Source organism: Dreissena polymorpha, chromosome 4 (assembly GCF_020536995.1).
Source record: "Dreissena polymorpha isolate Duluth1 chromosome 4, UMN_Dpol_1.0, whole genome shotgun sequence".
NCBI lineage: Eukaryota > Metazoa > Mollusca > Bivalvia > Myida > Dreissenidae > Dreissena > Dreissena polymorpha.
The window spans coordinates 50,448,828-50,472,408 of record NC_068358.1 but is presented as its reverse complement, the minus strand read 5'-3'; the positions used below and the strand labels follow the sequence as shown (position 1 = coordinate 50,472,408).

The 23,581-nt window shown below is 37.4% G+C and overlaps 3 protein-coding genes across 4 annotated transcripts in view; 2 read left to right on the top strand and 1 right to left on the bottom strand.

The window, feature by feature from the left end:
• The window catches only part of LOC127877524 (adhesion G protein-coupled receptor B1-like), a 469,993-nt gene that overhangs the window by 240,887 nt on the left and 205,525 nt on the right, over window positions 1-23,581 (bottom strand). The gene's annotated exons all lie outside the window — the stretch shown is intronic.
• On the top strand, window positions 2,239-9,859 carry LOC127877530 (TWiK family of potassium channels protein 18-like). Its single transcript, XM_052423480.1, has 3 exons — window positions 2,239-2,760; window positions 7,586-7,816; window positions 8,241-9,859. Exons 1-3 carry the CDS (start codon window positions 2,331-2,333, stop codon window positions 8,936-8,938), a joined length of 1,359 nt encoding a protein of 452 aa, XP_052279440.1. The 5' UTR covers window positions 2,239-2,330; the 3' UTR covers window positions 8,939-9,859.
• Window positions 17,211-23,581, top strand: part of LOC127877532 (uncharacterized) — a 66,743-nt gene continuing 60,372 nt past the window's right edge. Inside the window, exon 1 of the mRNA XM_052423487.1 lies at window positions 17,211-17,534. Coding sequence (XP_052279447.1) covers window positions 17,292-17,534 — 243 coding nt within the window. The 5' untranslated portion in view covers window positions 17,211-17,291. The remainder of the gene's footprint in view (window positions 17,535-23,581) is intronic.

Below are 23,581 nucleotides of genomic sequence, written 5' to 3'. Positions count from 1 at the left end.
GAATATCCGATGAATACTACTTGAATTAGCGGACACCATGCTGAATGTTAAAAAACGCACCAAGTGACCCCGTGACCTAGTTTTTGGCCCGGCATGGCCCATGTTCAAACTTGGCCTAGACATCATCTTAAAACAACTTCTGACCAAGTTTGGCGAATATTGGATGAACACTACTTGAATTAGAGAGCGGACACCATGCTGAATGTTTAAAACGCACTAAGTGACCCCGTGACCTAGTTTTTGACCCGCCATGACCAATATTCAAACTTGACATAGACATCATCTAGATACCACTTCTGACCAAGTTTGGTGAAGATCGGATGAAAAACCGAGAGAGCGGACACTTAATACGGACCGACCGACCGACCGACAGACCGACAGACCGACAGACATACAAGTTATATCCTACATAGCACCGTAAACTTCGTGTGTGGGTGTATACTAAGTACTGACTCCATAATATGACATTTAAACATTTTATGTACGCATTCCTTTTTTCCAGAATCAGTTGTTTTTACGATTTAATTTTACCCGTGTTTCTTTAAACTCAACCAATACAGTTATTTAGGGTCGGGTGAATCGCACTTCGAGCAAACGTTAGCGTTGCGTAAAGGAAAGTGCTCCCTATAAGCAGGGCTTAAAATTAAGGGAGTTTTACCATTCTCTTTTTAATTTTGTTGCTACGCATAAGTATCGTCTTGATGATGCGATTCAAATAAGCACAACCGACATAGGATTTTATGAAGAACAAATGTGTATTTGCCTCATAAAGACCCCTTCACTAACGTTATCTAGAGCCCTGCTATAAGTAAAATTAAACACGATTGTGTTGATCCGCACTATCCGTTGTATTTTCATTTCTCTGAATCTCAAGTTACCAATAAAAACAAGTTCATTATGTACACATTTATTTAATAATAAATATTATCTTATTTGAAAATTGCAATTATAATAAACATAGTATAAATAAATAGTAATGTGATTTTTGAAAAATATATTTTCAAAATGTTTCGTATGAATAGCCATAATATAAATAAATGCCTTTAAGGTAGAAGATAAAACTCAGTTATTAGAGTGCCCGCTTTGTTGAAAGTCTCCGTAATCTGAAGTGCCCTTTATCGGTAAACAAAGTGCCTGCAACTTTATGTATGCCACCTATTACAACATGCACTATCTTTGTTTATATTTCATTGAATACTATCAAAATTTCAGTATTTGAAGCACAGTGATTACTCTACATGCTGGAATAGCAAGCAATTTCTTGCAATAATTCTAAGTAGTTTTATTTTGTTAAAATGTTTACTGTTCATCCAGTTTATGCTGTTTTCCGATCGAATTTTCTATTTTTTGGGCAAAACTGTACCATTCTTCCGTGAAATTGTGTATTCCCAATACAAAAGGATACACCATTTATCAACTCGACCATGTGTCTTGTCTTAAAAACTAATCTTTATGATATAACTTTAAATAAAACAGAGGAACTTACCTCTCGCGCGTGGCGTTTGTTGTTCTCTGTTAGTGAAGTGCCATCCGTCAACGAAGTATTCGCATACCCGGCGTGGACTTGATATTGTTTTCATTTTATGCTCATTATAAAACTGTCAACATGTTTTACTTAGAAATTTTAAAAAGGATTTCCAGAAATTATAGAAATGATTCTGCAATGTTCTTTGAGTTGCCCTTTACATAAAACAAACTGAAATGAATGGTATAAAGCTATCTTGATCCTCTTTTAAATATTACTTTTATATATTTAAACTTTTAATATGTAAACATCTGAACAACAGAACTTGCGTTTAGCATGGACCTTTTTTAACTAGAGACCTTCAGATTAAAGGCTATTGCCTAAATCTTTTGACCATTAAGTTCTTACCTTAAATACAGACCATAATCGTAATGTAAATGCGATGCGCGCAAAACCAAACGCCATTAAAATCGCATCGATTTTTAAAATACGGATATTGATATCCCTTTACTTATTCAGGAGAACAAACAAACGAAAGTCATTCGAAGCCTATTGATGGATAAACCCTGCCTATTGGATCAATAGTCCATCATTCGATTCGATAAATATTAGATGCGTTATTTTCCAGAAATGAATACTTCTTCATAGATAATTGCTTGACGGTCTGACGTAGGGCATCATCAGACTGAAACATCGTTTATGTTTGTTCAGTAATTATTGATGAGGACCTTTGAATTCAATGTCATGCCTGAGAAATCTATGACAGTGTTTGCTGTCACAACATCGCTCAATCAGGCGTCCTTTGAACGCGTGTTATTTTGCTTTCGGATTCCGATGCACACTGTCTGCACTGGCACGCAATAAAATGGGTTCCGAGGAAGTTAAAAAAGCGCGAAATTCAGGAAAGCGTATGTGCAAAAAGGTACTGAAAATTGCATTTTCACATCTTGGATTGTGCTTTCTGGTTGTGCTGTATTGCCTTTTAGGCGCGGCGTTGTTTGAGCTGCTAGAAAGAGAGAATGAAATCTCGATATGCATTGATGGGCGAAAAGAATATGATGACATGGAAAACAAGACACTGTTCAGCATACTGGATGTTATCCTGAACAATCCCGTCAACTCATTGGCGGGAGACGCCCAACTAATCGGAGTGTTCGAGGCGTTCCGCAACAACTCCTTAGCCATAGGCTACGACGGTAGCTGGTGTGAGGGCTTCGACAAGGTAGATGGGCCTATGCATGAGTGGACCTTCGCGGGCTCCCTGTTCTTTGCTATGACAATTGTGACCACGATCGGTGAGCGAATTAGATAAGTTTGTCTTGAAAATAAGTTTTATTAACCCATTTATGCCTAATGGACTATCCCATCCTTCTAAATTTGATCAATTTATTTCCAAAATTAGGGATGTCTAGTATATTTATTTCTATATTTAGAATATTTCTTACAGAAATGCCTTTAAGCAAACAGCACAGACCCTGATGAGACACCGCATCATGCGGCGTCTCATCTGGGTCTACGCTCTCTGCCAAGGCCTTTTTTCTGGACGCTAGTCATAATGGGTTAAGTAATTACTAATTCCCTCATCACCTTCAGAAGCAACATACATGTACCACCATCGTATATTTATCTACCTTCATATATGAAAATACAAATACTTGCAAACTTACAAGTTGAAAGAATAAAATGTAAGTAATCAAACACAGTCATCCGAAACAGCAGTCTCAATAGTAGTAGTAGTAGCAGTTGGTCTTTTGTTTATATCGTGGGCAACACACAAAATGTAATGCATGTTTATATCAGTTGATCAGAGTACCCGCAGACCTTTGCTCCATTTACAGCTTTCGATCGAGTTAATCCAAAACCCATTTCTAGGGTTGACGAACAGGAAATCAACTTTGCAGGTGACCATTGGCAGATTGGGCGCGATAATAAATGACGGTGAAGTTGAATGAACTAATCATAAATCTACATTATCGATATACCTATTTAAATAATCAGTTAGTATATGCAATGTTGCGGTTTCACAGATTACAGGACCTAAGTTGCTTTACAATAATCATTCTTTCTTTAACTAACTTAGATTACCGGTATTCAACGTACTTGTGTCACTGTGCAGCGAGATGCATAGGTAGCAAGTGAACGAACTCGTTCAATGATCATACTAACATTTAAGAAACATAAATTCGATTGAACTTTGATCAATAACAAAGAACGATGCAAGCATTTATATTCCATATTTGGTTCAATTTTTTGGTGTCGAGTCATTATAGCAATATGCCGATACTGTTTGAATTTTCAACTTTATTCGTAATATATATTATAACAGATGCGTTCGTGTAGAGAACATTAGTTAAACGTAACTAATAGCAACAATAGTATATCATGATAAATATTGGAAGCATGTTTGATTGACTTAAATAATAATAAGTTGAACGTGTTCGAAAAGGCGAAGGACTTCGTATATTGATATAATTAAATTATGTGTGGTTTATCATTCTCAAATCAATGAGGTCAATGTGTTTCCTAAGTGTATTATATAAAGCAATAAAAACATTTTGTTTGAATCATATTAAGAGATGATTATCTCAATACATTTAGAACACCGATTTCGAAATTGCGTTTTTTTTGTACATAACCTGTTAATTTAGATTGGTAGATATGATCGAGTTCATGAAACTTGTGCGCTGCAAATGTTGTGACTGCACAAATAAGAAAAAAAATACTATACCACTTATTTAGAGTCGGTCCTAGCATGTTGGAACTCAAAACAGTTATCAAATACAACTCAGCCAGTTAAAGGGGCCTTTTCATAGAATTTGTCATGTTTTGAAGTTTGTCATTAAATGCTTTATATCGATAAATGTAAACATTGGATCTAACAAGCTCCAGTAAAAAATCAAGAATCAAATTTAAAAAAAAAAGAAAAATAAGAGTAACACTCGGCAGGACTCGAACCAGTGACCCCTAAAGTCCTGGAGTAAAAACCAATTAGACCACTCGGCCATCCTGCCAAGTATGCATATATGCCGTATTTTATGTTTTATATAAGCAATCTTCGTAGTTTCACAACATTAAACGACAACAACAGAACTCTCCAAATTATTCATTCGTTTCGCGTTGCAACGCTTTATAATTTTCAGGTTTTTAAATCGTCAAAAGATGCATATAATGGCTATATTAAGCATGGTAAATGTTCAGTATTACTGTTTCCTCACAAATGTGATAACTAAAACGAAAATTTGCGAATCTGAAACAACTTTTTTCAATTTTGTCAATTTACAAAAACGTGAAAAGGCCCCTTGAAAATCAAAACATAAAATTGAAATGTCCATGTTAGGCAAGTTCATACTAGAGGCACACGCTGTTTGCCAATGTTATGCGCTTAGTTATGTATGCTTTTTGTTTAATGTGTAACTTTTAATTGATTTACAGTCTGACATGATGTGAAATGCTGTTTGAAAACAAACACCGATCCAAATCAAGATTGCAATATCAATACACAACCTATAATGACGTGATAAAAAAGAAGGAAATGTGATTTTGAAAATAACTGTTCTAATGTTCTCCGACTACAAACTATTTAATTTTGTCAAAACAGTTCATCTGGTATCGTACGCGAACATCCATTTTTCTGCATATTCGCTTTACATGGTGAACAAAAAACAACTTCAGGCAGGTCCTTGCTGTGTGTTTGTGTGGAGGGGGGCTATTTTTCGTAAAGTGCAACATTATATATTCACTAGAATATCCGTTTGCTTCCGTGTATTAATTAGACACGTAACGATGAAATTTGGCACCATTTCATATAAATAATTCTACTTTATTAAAGTCCCTTTTATTACAGAATTTCATGCCATAGACTTTATTAATAACGCAACTTAAGAAGACGTTTTAAAAATGTTCAGTAAACATCTCGTGAATAACTATGCTTTTATGTATAGTGGAAACTAAAATTACAGAAAAAAACTCACAATTATGACCTGTCAAGGACCAAACGAAGAAGACTTATATCATAACATGATTTTAGCACAGCATCAAAATAATTAGCCAGAAAGTTGTGGTTAGCAAAATTATCGCTCCTGTATCGCATTAGTTATCATAAGTTCCAGTTTCATGCTATATAATTATGTTGGTTGACGTACTTTTATACAAACCACATTGATACATAAAGTTCAGTTGTGTTTGTTAGTTTGACCTCTCCCTTTAAGGTATTTACGATGCTTTTATCCATTGGATGTATAGTTTAAATTCTCGGTACATAACAAGGATACGCTGCGGATCTTATTATACATGAACATGGCCATAATTGAATACAACTTAAATTAGATAAAGCTCTGATATTGGTTATGTGAAGTGCTATTCGATTTCGTTATGCATTTACGTTTTATCAATTTTATCTTATAATCATTGTATGCAAACATGTGACGGAATTGCAAATACCTTTTGTAAATACTGAGCGTAAATGCTTCGTTACTTAGCAGCGTTTGTATGCAGACGGAAGGAGGGATTTAGTAAACATTTTAAAATCACACAATTTTCAGTTCAGTTAGAATTCAACGATATATAGGAAACAAGAGCAAATGGACATTCATCGATTTGTAAAATTATGACTGAGAACAGGTTTATACGCTAGCAAAGTTTGCTATACAATAGCTTCTTGTTTGGCTTTCATTAAACTTTACTCACCTGGTGTTATTTCATTAATAGGCAATGAACCAATATAGGGTGTTTCTATGTCCGCTCATTTTTCAGCGTTAATATTTAATCATCCGCATTAACTAAACACAATGTTACGAACGGCTAGATTGATCCAGTTAATCTATTTTTGTACGATAGTCGGTAGCGTCATTGATCGTCCTGTGCTATCTTAATGTATTATAGGGGCATTCCACTACGACCCGATTCCCCACGATTTGTCCCGATTTCCAATATTTTGAGGTCGCGGACATTCGTAGCTCAATCGGTGAAGGTCCTAACTCATTCGTAGATAGTCGTGGGTCGATCGTTAGTGATTCCTGCAACTCGTGAGCTCCCAAAAATCGTGGCCAGATTTTAAACGTGTTTAAAATTTGGCCAGGACCTCCAAGACTGAATTTAATCGCAGTTGACTCGTAATAGCGTCGTTGTGCGTTCTTGGACGTCGTTATAAAATCGTAGGCAACGGTAGGGGGGAGAGATAAGTAAGAATACAATCGAAGAATACTACAGCTGCTCTTTGTCGAACTTCCAATTTTGATTTGACGCCAAAAAAGTAACGGAGGTCATGTACACAGAAGAATGTAGGTCACATTGTAAATAATGATCAATATCAATAGATATTGGCGCCTAATTCGTGTGTGCGTTCGGTGAGGTCCTAGCTTAGTCGTGACCGATCTGCATCGTTCGTAGTACAATCGCAGTAGATTCTTTCACATCGTAGTCAAGTCGCGACCCTATTCGCAAGAGTTCAACCGAACCCCACGATTCGTCGTAACTTAATCGTACCAGTGTCGTAACTAAATCGTAGACTGTCACGAGTCTTCCCGATTCAATAAATTTGATAAATCGTAGCGAATCGTGGGCTTGTTTTCGTAGTGGAATAGGGCCATTATACGCATCTTAAAACATTAAAATCTGTATAGTAGATTCGTTAGACGTTATTTGAAATAAAATCGTCTGAAAAAATACAATTAAGCGTGTTTTAAACTAACGTTTTACCGAAATGTCACTTCCTCCCATATGCAATATCCAACAAATCATTTACATTAAATTATTAATATGGGCTTAATAAACAAGCAACAGTCATATTAACGAAAGGCACCCTCGCAACGTTCATGTCTAGCTTGTTTAATCTAAATTTTAACGCCAAGTTAAACGAATAGCAGTTAATTTATGGATCAATTAATTACCGGACTTCAATTTTACCCCTTTGATATTGGGTTAGTAATAGGTATAAAGAAAACTACGGTTATAGAACAAAATGTGGTGACTGGAAACAAGTGTGTATACTCAAAATAATGTATGTATGTTTGATAATGTTATTAATGTGTTTTGTTTTTAATTCAATTTAATTGAGTCTGAAGTAAATATATTTACCTTAACTAGCCGTTTAAGTTTTGATTCGCTCTCTTTTATCTTCAGGTTACGGTCACATCGCACCGAAGACGGCATGGGGCCGCATCATGAGCATATCCTATGCCATGATCGGCATCCCGCTGATGCTGCTCTTCCTCACGAACATCGGCGTCGCGCTTGCGGACATATTCCGGTACGTCTACTTTAAGGTTATCTGCTTCGGATGCTTTCGGTCCCGGAAGAGGGACGATGAGGAGACCACCGGAGAAGCCGCTGATGCAGATGCCAGCAAAAATGGTATGTTCTCCTGTTGCTTTATGTGGTGGTAATGACTTCGATAAAGTGTACAAGCAATAGTGAACACTTTCAGAAGATCGCTATAAGAATACTACTAATAATGATGATGATGATGATGATGATGATGATGATGATGATGATGATGATGATGATGATGATGATGATGATGATATGATGATGATGATGATGATGATGATGATGATGATGATGATGATGATGATGATGATGATGATGATGATGATGATGATGATGATGATGATGATGATGATGATGATGATGATGATGATATGATGATGATGATGATGATGATGATGATGATGATGATGATGATGATGATGATGATGATGATGATGATGATTTATATTATTAGTATAACTATTATTACTATTATTACCCGGTTTCTTCCATTACTACATTATTTCAGAGTATTCTACCGTCGCAAAGGTGGAGCCTGGCTACGCAAACATACTGGCGATAAAGAACGCGACGATAAAATCCGGACTTGAAACCACCACCGTCACTCTTTCAAACTCCCCGACTGCCTCAAATCACGATGAATCTTCTGGTATGAAACAGAGGACGGGAATGATGGGGTCCTCTGGTGGCATTAAGGCACTGAACGGCGCCAGCATCGCACAAAGGGGAGTCAAACTGCGCGTGTCGCCGACCCAGTCCAACGAACCGCTCATCATCGACGAAGACAACGACGAAGAAGATGAGGAGGAAGAATGGGACGAGATAAGTAAGGTGTCCATCCCGCTCACGGTAAGTCTCGCGATCATTGGCCTCTACATGGTTTTCGGCGCCTTGCTCTTCAAGTACTGGGAGGGATGGGACATGCTGCAGTCGGCGTACTTTTGCTTTATCACGCTGTCCACGATTGGCTTTGGTGACGTCACGCCGAGCAGGGATTTCAGCGATCCCTTGACGAATTTTCGGCTGGTCGTCTGCTACATGTACACCACGTTCGGAATGGCGATTATGTCGATGTGCTTCACGCTCATGCAGGAAGAAATAACGGAGAAATTCAAGTGGATCGGCAGGAAAATGGGCGTCGTCGATGAGGATGAACCGGAAATGGAAGAGGAAGAAAATGCGCATGGCAACCATTCCGAATGTTAAAAGTATGAGATCTTTAAGTGAATCATACTTTTTCGAATTATTTTGGCGATAATCTCTATCGATCAAGATAATTTATGTTGTCTCCGAATATAACTGCAAAAGAACATTGTGGAAATATTTCTGCGCCGATTTTGAGTCAAGGCCGGAACTTTCCTGTCCGTATGTTTTATTAGAAGTTTATATTGTATTCAAAATTATATATAAATGCAACTGTCCTTTTAACCTTTCCATTTTTCGAGCGTTGATAAGTTTGTTATATTTAAAATGAAATGCGTTGTCAAATGTTTTCTTCATTCAACAACTATGTCATGGAATTCGACATTAAAACACGCAATTACCGGTCAACAATATAATTTTTTCTATGAAAACATCTCAGTTTTATATTTAAAAATCAGCGCTCGTACATTGAAAATGATGTCATCCGTCTTCGAGACATAATGAAGTGCAGTACATCGAAGTTCACACAACACTGATATGCCGTCAGGGTATATGTTAAGTCACAGTAAAATTTTTGTTAGTTAAATTAAAACTTTTCGAACTTTTCATGTTAAACATAAATGTTCGTCTTTATTTGACATATTTTGTTTTCACATTGTTTGGAATTCTTCGAAGTTCAAAACTTAACGCCTAAATTTGATAGATTTTAAAAGACGAAAAATGTTTACAAGAGAATAAGAGTTAAAGAAATAAAAATAAAAACATGGTTATTTGATCAGGGATTCCAAACGTGCAATCGGCTTTACCTCTTGGTCTAATGTAAATATCAACGTTGTTATATGCTGTTAATATTCGATTCATTAATGTTGGATTGTCAATTATTACTTGCATAATGTTGATCAACGAAGAAATAATCGTCACCCTATTAGTTTTTCGTTAAGTTTGTCTCTTTTAACTATAACATTTACCGCTTAGGCAAATAAATCCTTTAAAAAAATAAGTGATGTCGTTAAAACATCTTTTTTCATTTACCCCATATTTAAATACATTATTCAAATATTTGATTAATGTTTAAATTAGTAAAGCGTGTTTCTTCTGTTTTCTACTCATGTTGTTTACATTACAGGTAGGCTGTGTATGTATATGGGACACGTTGTACCACTGCTAATTGCTATAATGAAATTCGAACTCTAGTACGTTGAATCTTCCAATAAAGCGGATTGGCGTGGGAAGTAGCTTGAACATTCATGTTACCAACGCATTCCAGATTAGTTTCCCTTTGTTGCCTGTGAATGCGTTTTTCGAAGTTTATAAGTTCCTTTCGCGCATGTAGCCGCATTATGTGAGCATCCGGAGTGTGTCCCAGCACTCCCCACAAACAACCAGCCTTTAAGAATGATGAAAGATGGGAAGACGCATGTATACATGTATAACTGCAATTTCCTGCATTTTTTACTAAAAGGTATTACATTTTGAGTGATCTTGCACTGTGGGGCACGCCTGAGTATCCAAAGAAAAGCCCACCTGTGCGGTACGGTGACCACAAACCAAGCTCAAATACACTGGGACCGGGGATTGAGCCCTAATAACCTAGGTGAAAATTGCGTGTACCAGCCACTGCGATTACCGGGCAGTCTTCCTTTAAGAGTTGAATGCAAACTAAATTCAGAAATGTGGGTTCATTTTTTTAATAAAACTGCGCGGATGTTTTAAACATTTGTCAAATGTCTAAATGCATGAGTATTTTGCGTGGTTGTTGTACTTTGAGCCGCGCTCTGTGATACCGGACTTTATACATGTGCGTAAAGTATCGTCCCAGGGTAGACTGTGTAGTCATAGGGCATAGGTAAATCAGGAACGACTCTTCCCGCTTTTGTATTTACATTTTCTTGTTAAGGATTCATCTTCTCAAACTCAGCATGTAAAATGCATAAGAAACTCGTTTTCTAGACAACAATACATAATGGCATTTATGTTTACTGAACTAAAATACATCCAGGGCATTATACTACTGTGTGTACTGAAACACGTGGATGTTGCATTCGTCTAAACTCAATATAAACTACGTTCGCTTAGAACAGGATGGTGCTGTGGCTACATGTATGATATGATGCTTTTTATCTGAAATACCGAAAAATCAAATGTATTATTCGTGAAAATGGGGACAAATACAAAAATATCTTTTTTGGACAGCCATCAATCAGAGTCAAATTAAATAAATGCAATTAACTTTGGTATTTTGACGAAGTAAATATTATATCAGTAAGTACTTTGAAAATGCAACTAAAGAAAATGTTTTCTGGACCAGTTGGGGGAATTTCAACGTCAATTTGCAACTTTGAGAGAAGCGTTAAGCCCACCCTGTCTTGTGAGTGGAAAAAACTATTGTTAACGCGTAACTGTGTTAAATAACGTAATATATAAGCAATTGCGTTGACTTTGTTACATGCATGTACAGTATTTTGTTATAACATAAACCTTATACAAATCTATTTAAGGTAGTTAACATGAAAGTACATTCGGATACGAATATGTATCGATTGTGTAATTGTTGATACTAAAGCCAATAGTGTCTGTCGGCAAACTGTGTAGGCCTGTTGTTTCCATTCCCGCAATATTTTTATTTAGTAGACCAGCTTTGACGGAGAAGATTGACATAAAAATACTATAGATTTCTACTTTGTGAAATCTATCACCACTACTATTTGTTCCAATTATTTAAATTTCAAAAACGAATAAACAACAACAGAATGCATATCTCATATTTAGTTGGGCGTTCCCGAATATAAACGCCTTTCTGAATAGTAGTTATCTGTGCAAACTCCAGCGCACATCGAAACAGAGCTTCCATGTGTCATATATGTTCAACTTAAATAATAAGAAAGCATATTTTAGGTAACCATTCGTATAAACAGAAACAAAAAACACAATACATTCCAAGCGATATATTCGCTTCGTTATTTGAAAGATAGTTTAGAACATAAGAAAGATGAATATAACATGCCACAAATAAAACAAAACCAAACAAACACAATTGGTCTAATAGCGAAATCTTCACATTTTCTTTTGATTTGTCTTTGCTTCATATTATTTTTTATATCTTAAATCAATTTCATAAATAAAAACGCAATCAGTTGAAGATTTAATTACCGAATAAACGGAGGTCACGTCTGATTCGAAAGATAGATAATAAAAGTCTATGGGCAGAAATTGAACTGTTCAACCCGCATCGAGAGGAAGGTCACTGCAACGAGGAAATTGAGATAAGTATAAGCCTTGTTATGAGAAAACTTGGTTTAAAACATGTACGTAAAGTTTCATCCCGGATTAGCTAATCAGGGACGACACTTTCCGCCTAAACTTGGCTTTCGGTAAGGAGGGACTTCCTTAAAACTAAAAAAACATAAAAGCGGAAAGTGTCGTCCCTGATAAGCCTGTGCGGACTGCACAGGCTAATTTGGGACGAAACTTAACGCAAATGCATCATGCATGGTTTTATCAGAACGCGACTCAGTATTGCTAGTATCTGGCGATACACTAGGCGCACTAATAATCTACTCTTGAGTTGAAAGGTTTAAGAAATTCAAGTTGTTTTCTATTCTAGTCTGATAATTTTTCGTTGTCGCGGGATAAGGCGATCCCCGCCGTTTCCCAACAGCAACATCATCAGCAACGCGTGGGTGAAAAATAACACAGAGGGAAGCGAATTCATTTATGTCGCACACAAAAACGTTGTGGCGGACGGTTGGAAATAATGCAATGCACAGGTTAGCCTGTTGACAGTTGGAATGATTTCATATGCAACAATATGAGCAAGATTCATGTATTTGGTTTGCCCTTATTTGGTCACATATCAAACACGTTCGCTAGTAGTTTACACAACACAAACATGAATATGAGAAACCCTGTATACGATTGTGATACAGTTCCACTTCATACCATTATACATGACACAGTATCATCATTAAGTTAATATTTAGATAATATGCTTGAATTAGTGCGTTTACAGAAACTTGTGTATCCCAATCGGTCCTCTTTGGTTTCAGTATACTTACATGTACCCCGGGTACGGTAAAGATACTAAAACTTACCCGGGCAATTTAACGCTAAATCGGTCGTTGTCGGCTTTTTTTTTTAAATTAATTATATTCACATGCATGTCAATTTGCTGTAGAATGGCCTCTGTATTATCGAAACACATACTCAAAAACCATGTTGATGCAGTTTTTTTTTAAGAGAAGTTTGTTTAAGATTATCGCTAGCGCGTTTTACGCCATCAGATTTTGGGCAGTATACAATTCGGGTACAGTCTAATATCGACAGGGTACGATTAAGTATATTAACCGTACCCGGGGTACATGTTAGTATACTTAAGAGTATCCGGGGTACATGTAAGTAGTACCCGAGGCGACAATGAAAAATCGAGTCATACTATGCATTATATGTATTTAAGTTTTAACAATATCCATCGATTATTCTTGCTATACCGACTATCTCCGGAATCCTCCGCAAGATAGATCTCGTGTCTGGTAAGAGCTATATGGGCTTGAGACACCCAACTCGTGATCCACCTCTTGAAAAGTCCGACAAACTTTTATTTTAGAGAAAATGGCATGGCTTAACTTCTTCTAATATCAATAGACCACAAAACATCAGCCCTGATGTAAAAGTCATGCTGCTAGACTCGACCAACAAAATTAAGTTAAGTATATGATAGAGTTTCGTAAAACTAAATCCGGAAATTTGTTATTTTATAAGAGGAAATTGTTAAGTACAACACCCATTATTCAAAATCAATTGTCCAGAACGAAACTCTAATTTTATAAGTTAGTCATGTTGATAGACATATTGATAAACTTGCACAACGAAAACGCATTTTTTTACATAAATTACTCGCTGTTTTTATTTGATTTTATGAAACTTGAAAACTTGTAACTACGCGCACTCAACAGCAAGAACACAAAATAATATCACAGTATACATGTAGCTTGAGTCATCTAGATTGTTCTTAATTGTATGTTCAATATCCATAAATAAATCAAATCAAAGCGCTGTAGGCACCGAAGGCCTTGGGCTAGATTTAGTGTGACGTAAAATGCATTTATGATGTATTATCCGAATTTCTCCCTTGGTCCGAATTTATACGGATTGACCCGAGCGGTTGAAGAAGCTCAGAGACTGTAAGAAAATACAAACTAATGTATGTGTATATACTACAGTGTACATAGACGGTGGAGGACTACACGATACTGGTGGTGGGAATGATAACCTTTTGTTCAACTCTACAGATCTGGTAGAGGTTCGTCTACCTCTGCTGTTGGTGAAGATAAACCACAACAACAACAACAACAACAACAACAACAACATGGCCGCAAAAAACTGTTATTGTTGGCGTCAAATAAATCACTTCGGGATCTACCGAGATTAACCGGGGCTCTACCGGAGAGAACCGGGGCTAGACCGGGATGAATCGGGAACGACCGGGAACAACCGGAGCTCCAACGGGAAAGTATCAAAATGTTAAACACCTCCGGGATGAACCGGGAGTCACCGGGAAGGACCGGCAACGACCGCCGCGGCACCGGCATCAACTGGGACGGAACCGATAAGAACCGTCACGGCACCGTAGCTCCACCAAGGCCCAAACAGACCCCGACAGAGCTACGGCAACGCCCCGGTTGTCGCCGTTGCTGCCCCGGTGGAGCACCAATGAATGCCGGCCGAGTTCCGGTATAGCTACGGTATATCGGTAAACCGGCGCTCTGCCGGGACGCCACCGGCTTTCACCGGGGCTCCTCCTGTGCATCACAGGCGACAATAACCGGGATAAAACTGGGGCGTTGCGGTAGCTCTGTCGGGATCTGATGCCGGTATAGCCCCGGTGAGTGCCGGTGGAGTTACGGTATTCCGGGTCTCAGTCGGGACGCTGCAGGCTTTCACCGGGGCTCCATCTGGGCATTACCGGCGACAACCGAGGCTTTGCCGAGGCTGCACCGCGATAAACCGTAGCTAGTCCGGGGTTGGCCGGGACTCTTCCGGGATGTTGACCGGCTTCAACCGGGACGGCACCGGGAGATAGTGTGACTGCGTTAAAAAAATCTACGAATCATCTCGGTTCGCGCCGGTCGATCGGCGTAAGCAAACCGGGATGGACCGGGGCTCTACCGGAAATAGTGAGACTTAGGGTAGTATTAACAGATCAGGAAATCACTCATTATTCATTTGTCATGTGTATAGAAAAGAGAATCCACTTACACTAATAAAGAACGATGTACAGATTGTGTACTTTGTCTCACGTAGAACTTTTCGCGCTCGATTTGCGCGCTAGATCTTCGAAGTGAAATACCATATCCGGTTATTTCGTCTATTTCTGAGAATGATATTGAATATTGTTTCGTTTTTCATTGTCTTTTTTTCTGGAATGTCCTTTGAACGCAAAATAAAATAACAATATTTTAAAATATGTTTAAAAGTACCAAATATAATGTCTTCAAAAAAAATCTCAGAAAATAATTATTCTTAGTGTCTCCGTGAGCACTCGTAACTTTTCGGCCTAGATCGTCAAGCGAGGAACTTATTCTCGCATGAATATGTTAACAATAACAATGTCGTAGCCTATGCTTAGCAATTTTGCTTCAATGATATTTTGTTAACTTTTTTATGAGACTGTCATGTTAAATAGTGATGTTCTGTATTTACAAGGCGGGTTATTGAGATCTGCGAAGAACTTCTTTTATTGAGTATGATTATGAATTTAGTGGTAAATCGGACTTTTTGGAATTTGGTTTTTGGCAGCCAGCAAATTCAGATAGTCTCATTACTATTGCTTTGGGACTACGCCCAAGGCCGAAACGAATGAATTAAGCCGCATATTGGACCTTTTAATCTATTCTTTACGGATAAATATGGTGTTGACAGTGCGCTTAATTAGATATATGGTGGACTGTGTATTATTGTGCAACATGTCTAACTCTGTAAAAGTTAAATACATGTTAGTAAAACTTAGTGTATATCTGCAGAGAGCTTTTCGATGCATATTTCTACATAAATAAACGTACCATAGTTACATTATGTGTTGCCAATAAGGGATATTAACTGCACAGTGGACAGTGTATTATTTTTGTCAGAAGTTGTACAAGCGTTCAGGCAAAAAACGGCGTACATTTCTGAAGAAAAAAACATACCGGGTTAGGAACACAACAAATTTGCGTGTATTGTGCTATGAATGCTTAAAGCATTCTATGTGTTTTCCATGATATTTTTCATTCAATTGAGGAGATCCTCCACCATTGTGGATGTCCAGTGTACGGTCTAGTGGTTTACTAGTATTTCCCCTGTATATTATATCATTGTATTCATAAATGCAAAACATGATTCACTGAAATTAACTGTTATAATCGATTTTTTCTTCTCAATTTAAACATGAGGTGATTTCAATACTTGTGCTTGAATCAGTTTCACAAAGTTAAATGACCTTCACACGAAACGTTTCGTGTTAAATGGGCCTTTTTACAGATTTTTGCATGTTTTGAAGATTGTCATAAAATGCTTTATATTGATAATTGTAAACATTGGAAATAAGAAGCTCCAGTGAAAAATCGAGAATAAAATTAAAATAGGAAAAAAAGTAACCCACAACTGGGTTCGAACCACTGACCCCTGGAGTCTTGGAGTAAAAGTATAACCCATTTAAACCACTCGGCCATCCGCGCTCACACAATGTTAAAAGTATTTAATGCTTTATATAAGCAATGCTCGTAGTTTCACAAAATATAACGACAGCAACAGAACTTTCCAAATTATTCAATCGTTTCGCGTTGTAACGCTTTATAATGTTCAGGTTTTTAAATCGTAAAAAGATGCTTATATTGGCTATTTTAGAGAATGGTAAATATTCAGTATTACTGTTTCCTCACAAATATCATAACTACAACGAAAATTTGCCAATCTGAAACAACTTTTTAAAATTTTGTCAATTTACCAAAACGTTAAAAGGCCCCTTCAATAAAATGTGATCATTTCCTTTTCAACAAGCAAAATGGATTTTCTACATATTCGTTTCACTTACATTAAAAAAAACACGAACAGCCATGACTTAAAGTGGATAAATGACTAGAGCAACGTGCGACAAGCCTCCTGAACCCGGTAGCTAAATATGTTATTTAGATCACAACAACCACACCTCTCCTTCTGAGAAAGCCATTTTGAAAATCACTACCTAAGGCTCGCAACCGCAGAATACTCAACCGCAAAGTTACCGCAAGAGTAGCGCGACTTAACAAATCGTTATTCGATGATTACTCTTGCTTAAAGAACGGCCGTGTGTCGATGTGAATGACTAAGTGCCTGTAATACACTGCAGAGGCTGGGGATTACTCACGGCGCTATTGTTAAAATAGCATATAGCATCACAAAGATGAACGCTAAGACTTTCGTAATATCAGCTGTGGCTTTTGTGTTGGGGTGTTTTGTTTTTGTGAAAATGTATTATGTTCATTCGCCGAATGATCAGTTTATGAACGTCGTGAGTTTACCGTTGGATAACCTCGCTTCACAGCTTCCTCTGAATGACGTTTCCAAGATGCTCATCGCTCAGAGGAACCAACTTTCCAAAGTGCTAAATCTGAAGCAACAAAAAGTAGGGCAGCTGGAATGCGAGGTAAGACTTGAGTGCATAGAATCGCTCCGTGTTCGTCTGGTGTTTAGCTCGACCATTTCCCGGAATACTCCGAGCTATAGTCCAGCTGATTTTATTGTTATTCAGTTGGGATTTATTGCGCATGCGCACTGACTGATTTACAAAATCACTTATACAGGTACATAGCATACTGTATATGCATACAGAACTATGTATATTCAGTACATCGATTAGAACATATACAAACATATACATTATAAAACCTAAAAAATATATAAATATATGTTGTTTAGTACAAATGTTGTATATTGATAAATTGATATTAAGCTTAAAAATATACGAGTTGGTCATTCGTATCAGAGTAAAGTTGGTCTGATCATTACAATTTCCCAAAACAAGTTTATAAATTAGCAATATCCTTTTGTGGATAAGGACTTTTATACATTAAATAACAAATAATGAAAAACACGTAATATTATGTAATAATTATAATTATTAGTGTTGTGCGTGTATGTTTTATTTTAAATGAACGATCGAAAGTGTCAGAGGTGCATTTACAAAATTATAAAACCAAGCTTTGTAAAAAGCAAACTACAAGATAATGAATGTTATGTTAATTTTATTTTACATTGAATGAATGTTTTTAATATTAAAGGAATTTAACTATATACTTAATGACAAGTTTGATGAATTTTAACATGCAGCTGAACAAATCTGCACATGATGCAAATGAACTGTCCTTGCGTGTATATTGAAATCTCATTTCGTATTATTTCGTGAGAAATATCTGGCATTTAGATCATTAATCTATATTGTGTTTATGTGTGAAAAATGTATTTATCCCCGTTGTTTCCAAACGTTATGTCTCGTTTTCGTGATATTGTTTCGTACATTGACATAATGTAAATCTTTATACGTAATGAAGGAGTTTCAATTTACCGGTGCTCGTTAAATATTTAGCAGTAGATGAGTACAATTTAACATTTATAGTTATTCAACTCATTATACTTATCGTTTCCTATTATTCCTTTACTTCCCAACAACAAACTATTATTTATAGGCATGGAAAAAATTGTTAAGGAAAATAAATCGTTGAAAGGTCATTGAAAGAGAAAAAAAAAACAGTACGCATGTGGTATAAACTTCAAACATATAACATCATAGCGCACCTATATACGGGAATGAGTGAATACATCATAGCGCACCTATACGGGAATGAGTGAATACATCATAGCGCACCTATATACGGGAATGAGTGAATACATCATAGCGCACCTATATACGGGAATGAGTGAATACATCATAGCGCACCTATATACGGGAATGAGTGAATACATCATAGCGCACCTATATACGGGAATGAGTGAATACATCATAGCGCACCTATATACGGGAATGAGTGAATACATCATAGCGCACCTATATACGGGAATGAGTGAATACATCATAGCGCACCTATATACGGGAATGAGTGAATACATCATAGCGCACCTATATACGGGAATGAGTGAATACATCATAGCGCACCTATATACGGGAATGAGTGAATACATCATAGCGCACCTATATACGGGAATGAGTGAATACATCATAGCGCACCTATATACGGGAATGAGTGAATACATCATAGCGCACCTATATACGGGAATGAGTGAATACATCATAGCGCACCTATATACGGGAAATGAGTGAATACATCATAGCGCACCTATATACGGGAATGAGTGAATACATCATAGCGCACCTATATACGGGAATGAGTGATGAATACATCATAGCGCACCTATATACGGGAATGAGTGAATACATCATAGCGCACCTATATACGGGAATGAGTGAATACATCATAGCGCACCTATATACGGGAATGAGGAATAATATAGGCACCTAATATAGGAATGGTGAATACATCATAGCGCACCTATATACGGGAATGAGTGAATACATCATAGCGCACCTATATACGGGAATGGAGTGAATACATCATAGCGCACCTATATACGGGAATGAGTGAATACATCATAGCGCACCTATATACGGGAATGAGTGAATACATCATAGCGCACCTATATACGGGAATGAGTGAATACATCATAGCGCACCTATATACGGGAATGAGTGAATACATCATAGCGCACCTATATACGGGAATGAGTGAATACATCATAGCGCACCTATATACGGGAATGAGTGAATACATCATAGCGCACCTATATACGGGAATGAGTGAATACATCATAGCGCACCTATATACGGGAATGAGTGAATACAATCATAGCGCACCTATATACGGGAATGAGTGAATACATCATAGCGCACCTATATACGGGAATGAGTGAATACATCATAGCGCACCTATATACGGGAATGAGTGAATACATCATAGCGCACCTATATACGGGAATGAGTGATACATCATAGCGCACCTATATACGGGAATGAGTGAATACATCATAGCGCACCTATATACGGGAATACATCATAGCGCACCTATATACGGGAATGAGTGAATACATCATAGCGCACCTATATACGGGAATGAGTGAATACATCATAGCGCACCTATATACGGGAATGAGTGAATACATCATAGCGCACCTATATACGGGAATGAGTGAATACATCATAGCGCACCTATATACGGGAATGAGTGAATACATCATAGCGCACCTATATACGGGAATGAGTGAATACATCATAGCGCACCTATATACGGGAATGAGTGAATACATCATAGCGCACCTATATACGGGAATGAGTGAATACATCATAGCGCACCTATATACGGGAATGAGTGAATACATCATAGCGCACCTATATACGGGAATGAGTGAATACATCATAGCGCACCTATATACGGGAATGAGTGAATACATCATAGCGCACCTATATACGGGAATGAGTGAATACATCATAGCGCACCTATATACGGGAATGAGTGAATACATCATAGCGCACCTATATACGGGAATGAGTGAATACATCATAGCGCACCTATATACGGGAATGAGTGAATACATCATAGCGCACCTATATACGGGAATGAGTGAATACATCATAGCGCACCTATATACGGGAATGAGTGAATACATCATAGCGCACCTATATACGGGAATGAGTGAATACATCATAGCGCACCTATATACGGGAATGAGTGAATACATCATAGCGCACCTATATACGGGAATGAGTGAATACATCATAGCGCACCTATATACGGGAATGAGTGAATACATCATAGCGCACCTATATACGGGAATGAGTGAATACATCATAGCGCACCTATATACGGGAATGAGTGAATACATCATAGCGCACCTATATACGGGAATGAGTGAATACATCATAGCGCACCTATATACGGGAATGAGTGAATACATCATAGCGCACCTATATACGGGAATGAGTGAATACATCATAGCGCACCTATATACGGGAATGAGTGAATACATCATAGCGCACCTATATACGGGAATGAGTGAATACATCATAGCGCACCTATATACGGGAATACATCATAGCGCACCTATATACGGGAATGAGTGAATACATCATAGCGCACCTATATACGGGAATGAGTGAATACATCATAGCGCACCTATATACGGGAATGAGTGAATACATCATAGCGCACCTATATACGGGAATGAGTGAATACATCATAGCGCACCTATATACGGGAATGAGTGAATACATCATAGCGCACCTATATACGGGAATGAGTGAATACATCATAGCGCACCTATATACGGGAATGAGTGAATACATCATAGCGCACCTATATACGGGAATGAGTGAATACATCATAGCGCACCTATATACGGGAATGAGTGAATACATCATAGCGCACCTATATACGGGAATGAGTGAATACATCATAGCGCACCTATATACGGGAATGAGTGAATACATCATAGCGCACCTATATACGGGAATGAGTGAATACATCATAGCGCACCTATATACGGGAATGAGTGAATACATCATAGCGCACCTATATACGGGAATGAGTGAATACATCATAGCGCACCTATATACGGGAATGAGTGAATACATCATAGCGCACCTATATACGGGAATGAGTGAATACATCATAGCGCACCTATATACGGGAATGAGTGAATACATCATAGCGCACCTATATACGGGAATGAGTGAATACATCATAGCGCACCTATATACGGGAATGAGTGAATACATCATAGCGCACCTATATACGGGAATGAGTGAATACGCATAACGCACATACACATGAACTATCAAGCCAATGCTGATCAAAACAAACGTGAAAATAATCTGGCATTCTAGGTACGAAAACGAATTCTATAATACCTTCTGTTTACTGAGTATGGACTCATAGAGTAATCGGGGAGAGTGATTGCAACATTAGAAACAAACTGGTTAATATGTTACGAAACTAAATTATAGAATACGTTCTCGTAAAAATTTACAACCACAGTGCCCGAGCAAGTTTGTAACTAGTTAAACGTACCCCTTTAGCCCACGATATAACGTTATAAGCATTGTAAAGTTTGACCTGCCTGCGTCGAGGAACGTTTGACACATCCATACGTCTGCTTGTTGTTCAAGCGGTAAACTGCAGTATCGTAAGAAGAAGTCTACCCCGCAAGTTTGAATGACTAGTTCCATCATTCTTGTTATGTGGGGATTATTATAAGGGCAGAAACAAGTCAGTGTTCACTAATATTTTCACACCATCTTGAGCACTTGTGGCACTGTTCCGCGTATAATCTATAAGCTTTTTATTATGCTGCCTTGTGTGCGTATAAAAGTCTGCTTAAGGTATGCTTGCAAGTTTAAATTCATAATAAAGCTTGCATTCTACAAGTAAATATCTCTGTAACTACTACAGATAGTTCACATAATCTTTACACGTGTCTGTGCGATCAGCATGGAGATTGCTCACCAAGTCCCATAACACTGACCTTTAATTTGGAAGAGTTATGACCTCAGGCGTGTCGTTCTCAGAAAAATCTGGTTAACTGTTGCGTGCAACAGCTCCATATTCCGATGTGTAATAGAGATATTGATATCAAACTTAAAGATGATATATGTTCTTGATATACAGTCAATAACAAAGACTTAAAACTTTGACCAGCCTTTCAGCATTATTATGCCATCTGTCATACTGTCTTTTTAAGGTTTATGTGCTGGTGAAAATTCACTTTATTGCTTACATGGAACAAGTATCTGAGTAACTAGTTGTCTACATGTGTCCAATTGAAACTTCAAAGACTTCGGGATCGTCCTTTTCGAGGATAAATGAAGATTAAGTCTCAAAATTACGATTTAACTAGATATGTAAATGTCTGTTGTTTGACAATTGTCGCATTCTTCTAAACAGTTTACCGAGTACAGTTACACCACTTCCTTTATCTTAAGTCTATCATATTTCCATGTTTATGTAAAAACATAATTATATGTTATGTCCTTAAACTTACTTCAGCAAATTCAGTGTCTCATCGGCGATGTACAAACATTCGAATGCCTTAACCTTTCAAATTGATTATCATGGGAGTGTACACTTGAAACTAATTTTAGCTCGTCCTTTTTCGGTTTCAAAACTATTGGGTATAGAGATATATATAAAGGGCATAGGGTGTTCATATCTCAAAGTAAATAAAAGGGAAATCACTCAAGTGTGCCTGCACAATGTTAAGAAATTGCTGCAGTAAACAAACAAAACTACTGAGAAATAAGACTAAATGAGGGTTACATTTAATGTTGATTTCACACGTTTTTCAATCATAGGTGTTGTTTTATTTACTCCACTGTTACTCACGTTCCTCTTTAGATACTCGTATAACTAAGGATAACGATATCATTCGAATATTTCAGCCAACATTCGCGATTGATTTTAATTATTTTGAAATCTACTTTACGAATTTCATTTTTCTCGCCGGTGTTTTTATAAATTTTAAATGAAGAGACTTAAGGACTTTTTAACGTCAACTTTACATATTTGTTTTTGTTCCGTTGTAATAATGAGTCGTGTTCTGAGAAAACTGGGTTTAATGCATGTGCGTAAAGTGTCGTCCAAGATAAGC

What these genes read in the sequence shown, in the direction of transcription:
- LOC127877530 (XM_052423480.1), top strand. Translation starts at nt 2,331, where the DNA reads ATGGGTTCCGAGGAAGTTAAAAAAGCGCGAAATTCAGGAAAGCGTATG. An exon ending in GACAATTGTGACCACGATCG is followed by an intron (nt 2,761 to 7,585) that starts GTGAGCGAATTA and finishes TTTTATCTTCAG; the next exon opens with GTTACGGTCACATCGCACCG. An exon ending in TGCAGATGCCAGCAAAAATG is followed by an intron (nt 7,817 to 8,240) that starts GTATGTTCTCCT and finishes ACATTATTTCAG; the next exon opens with AGTATTCTACCGTCGCAAAG.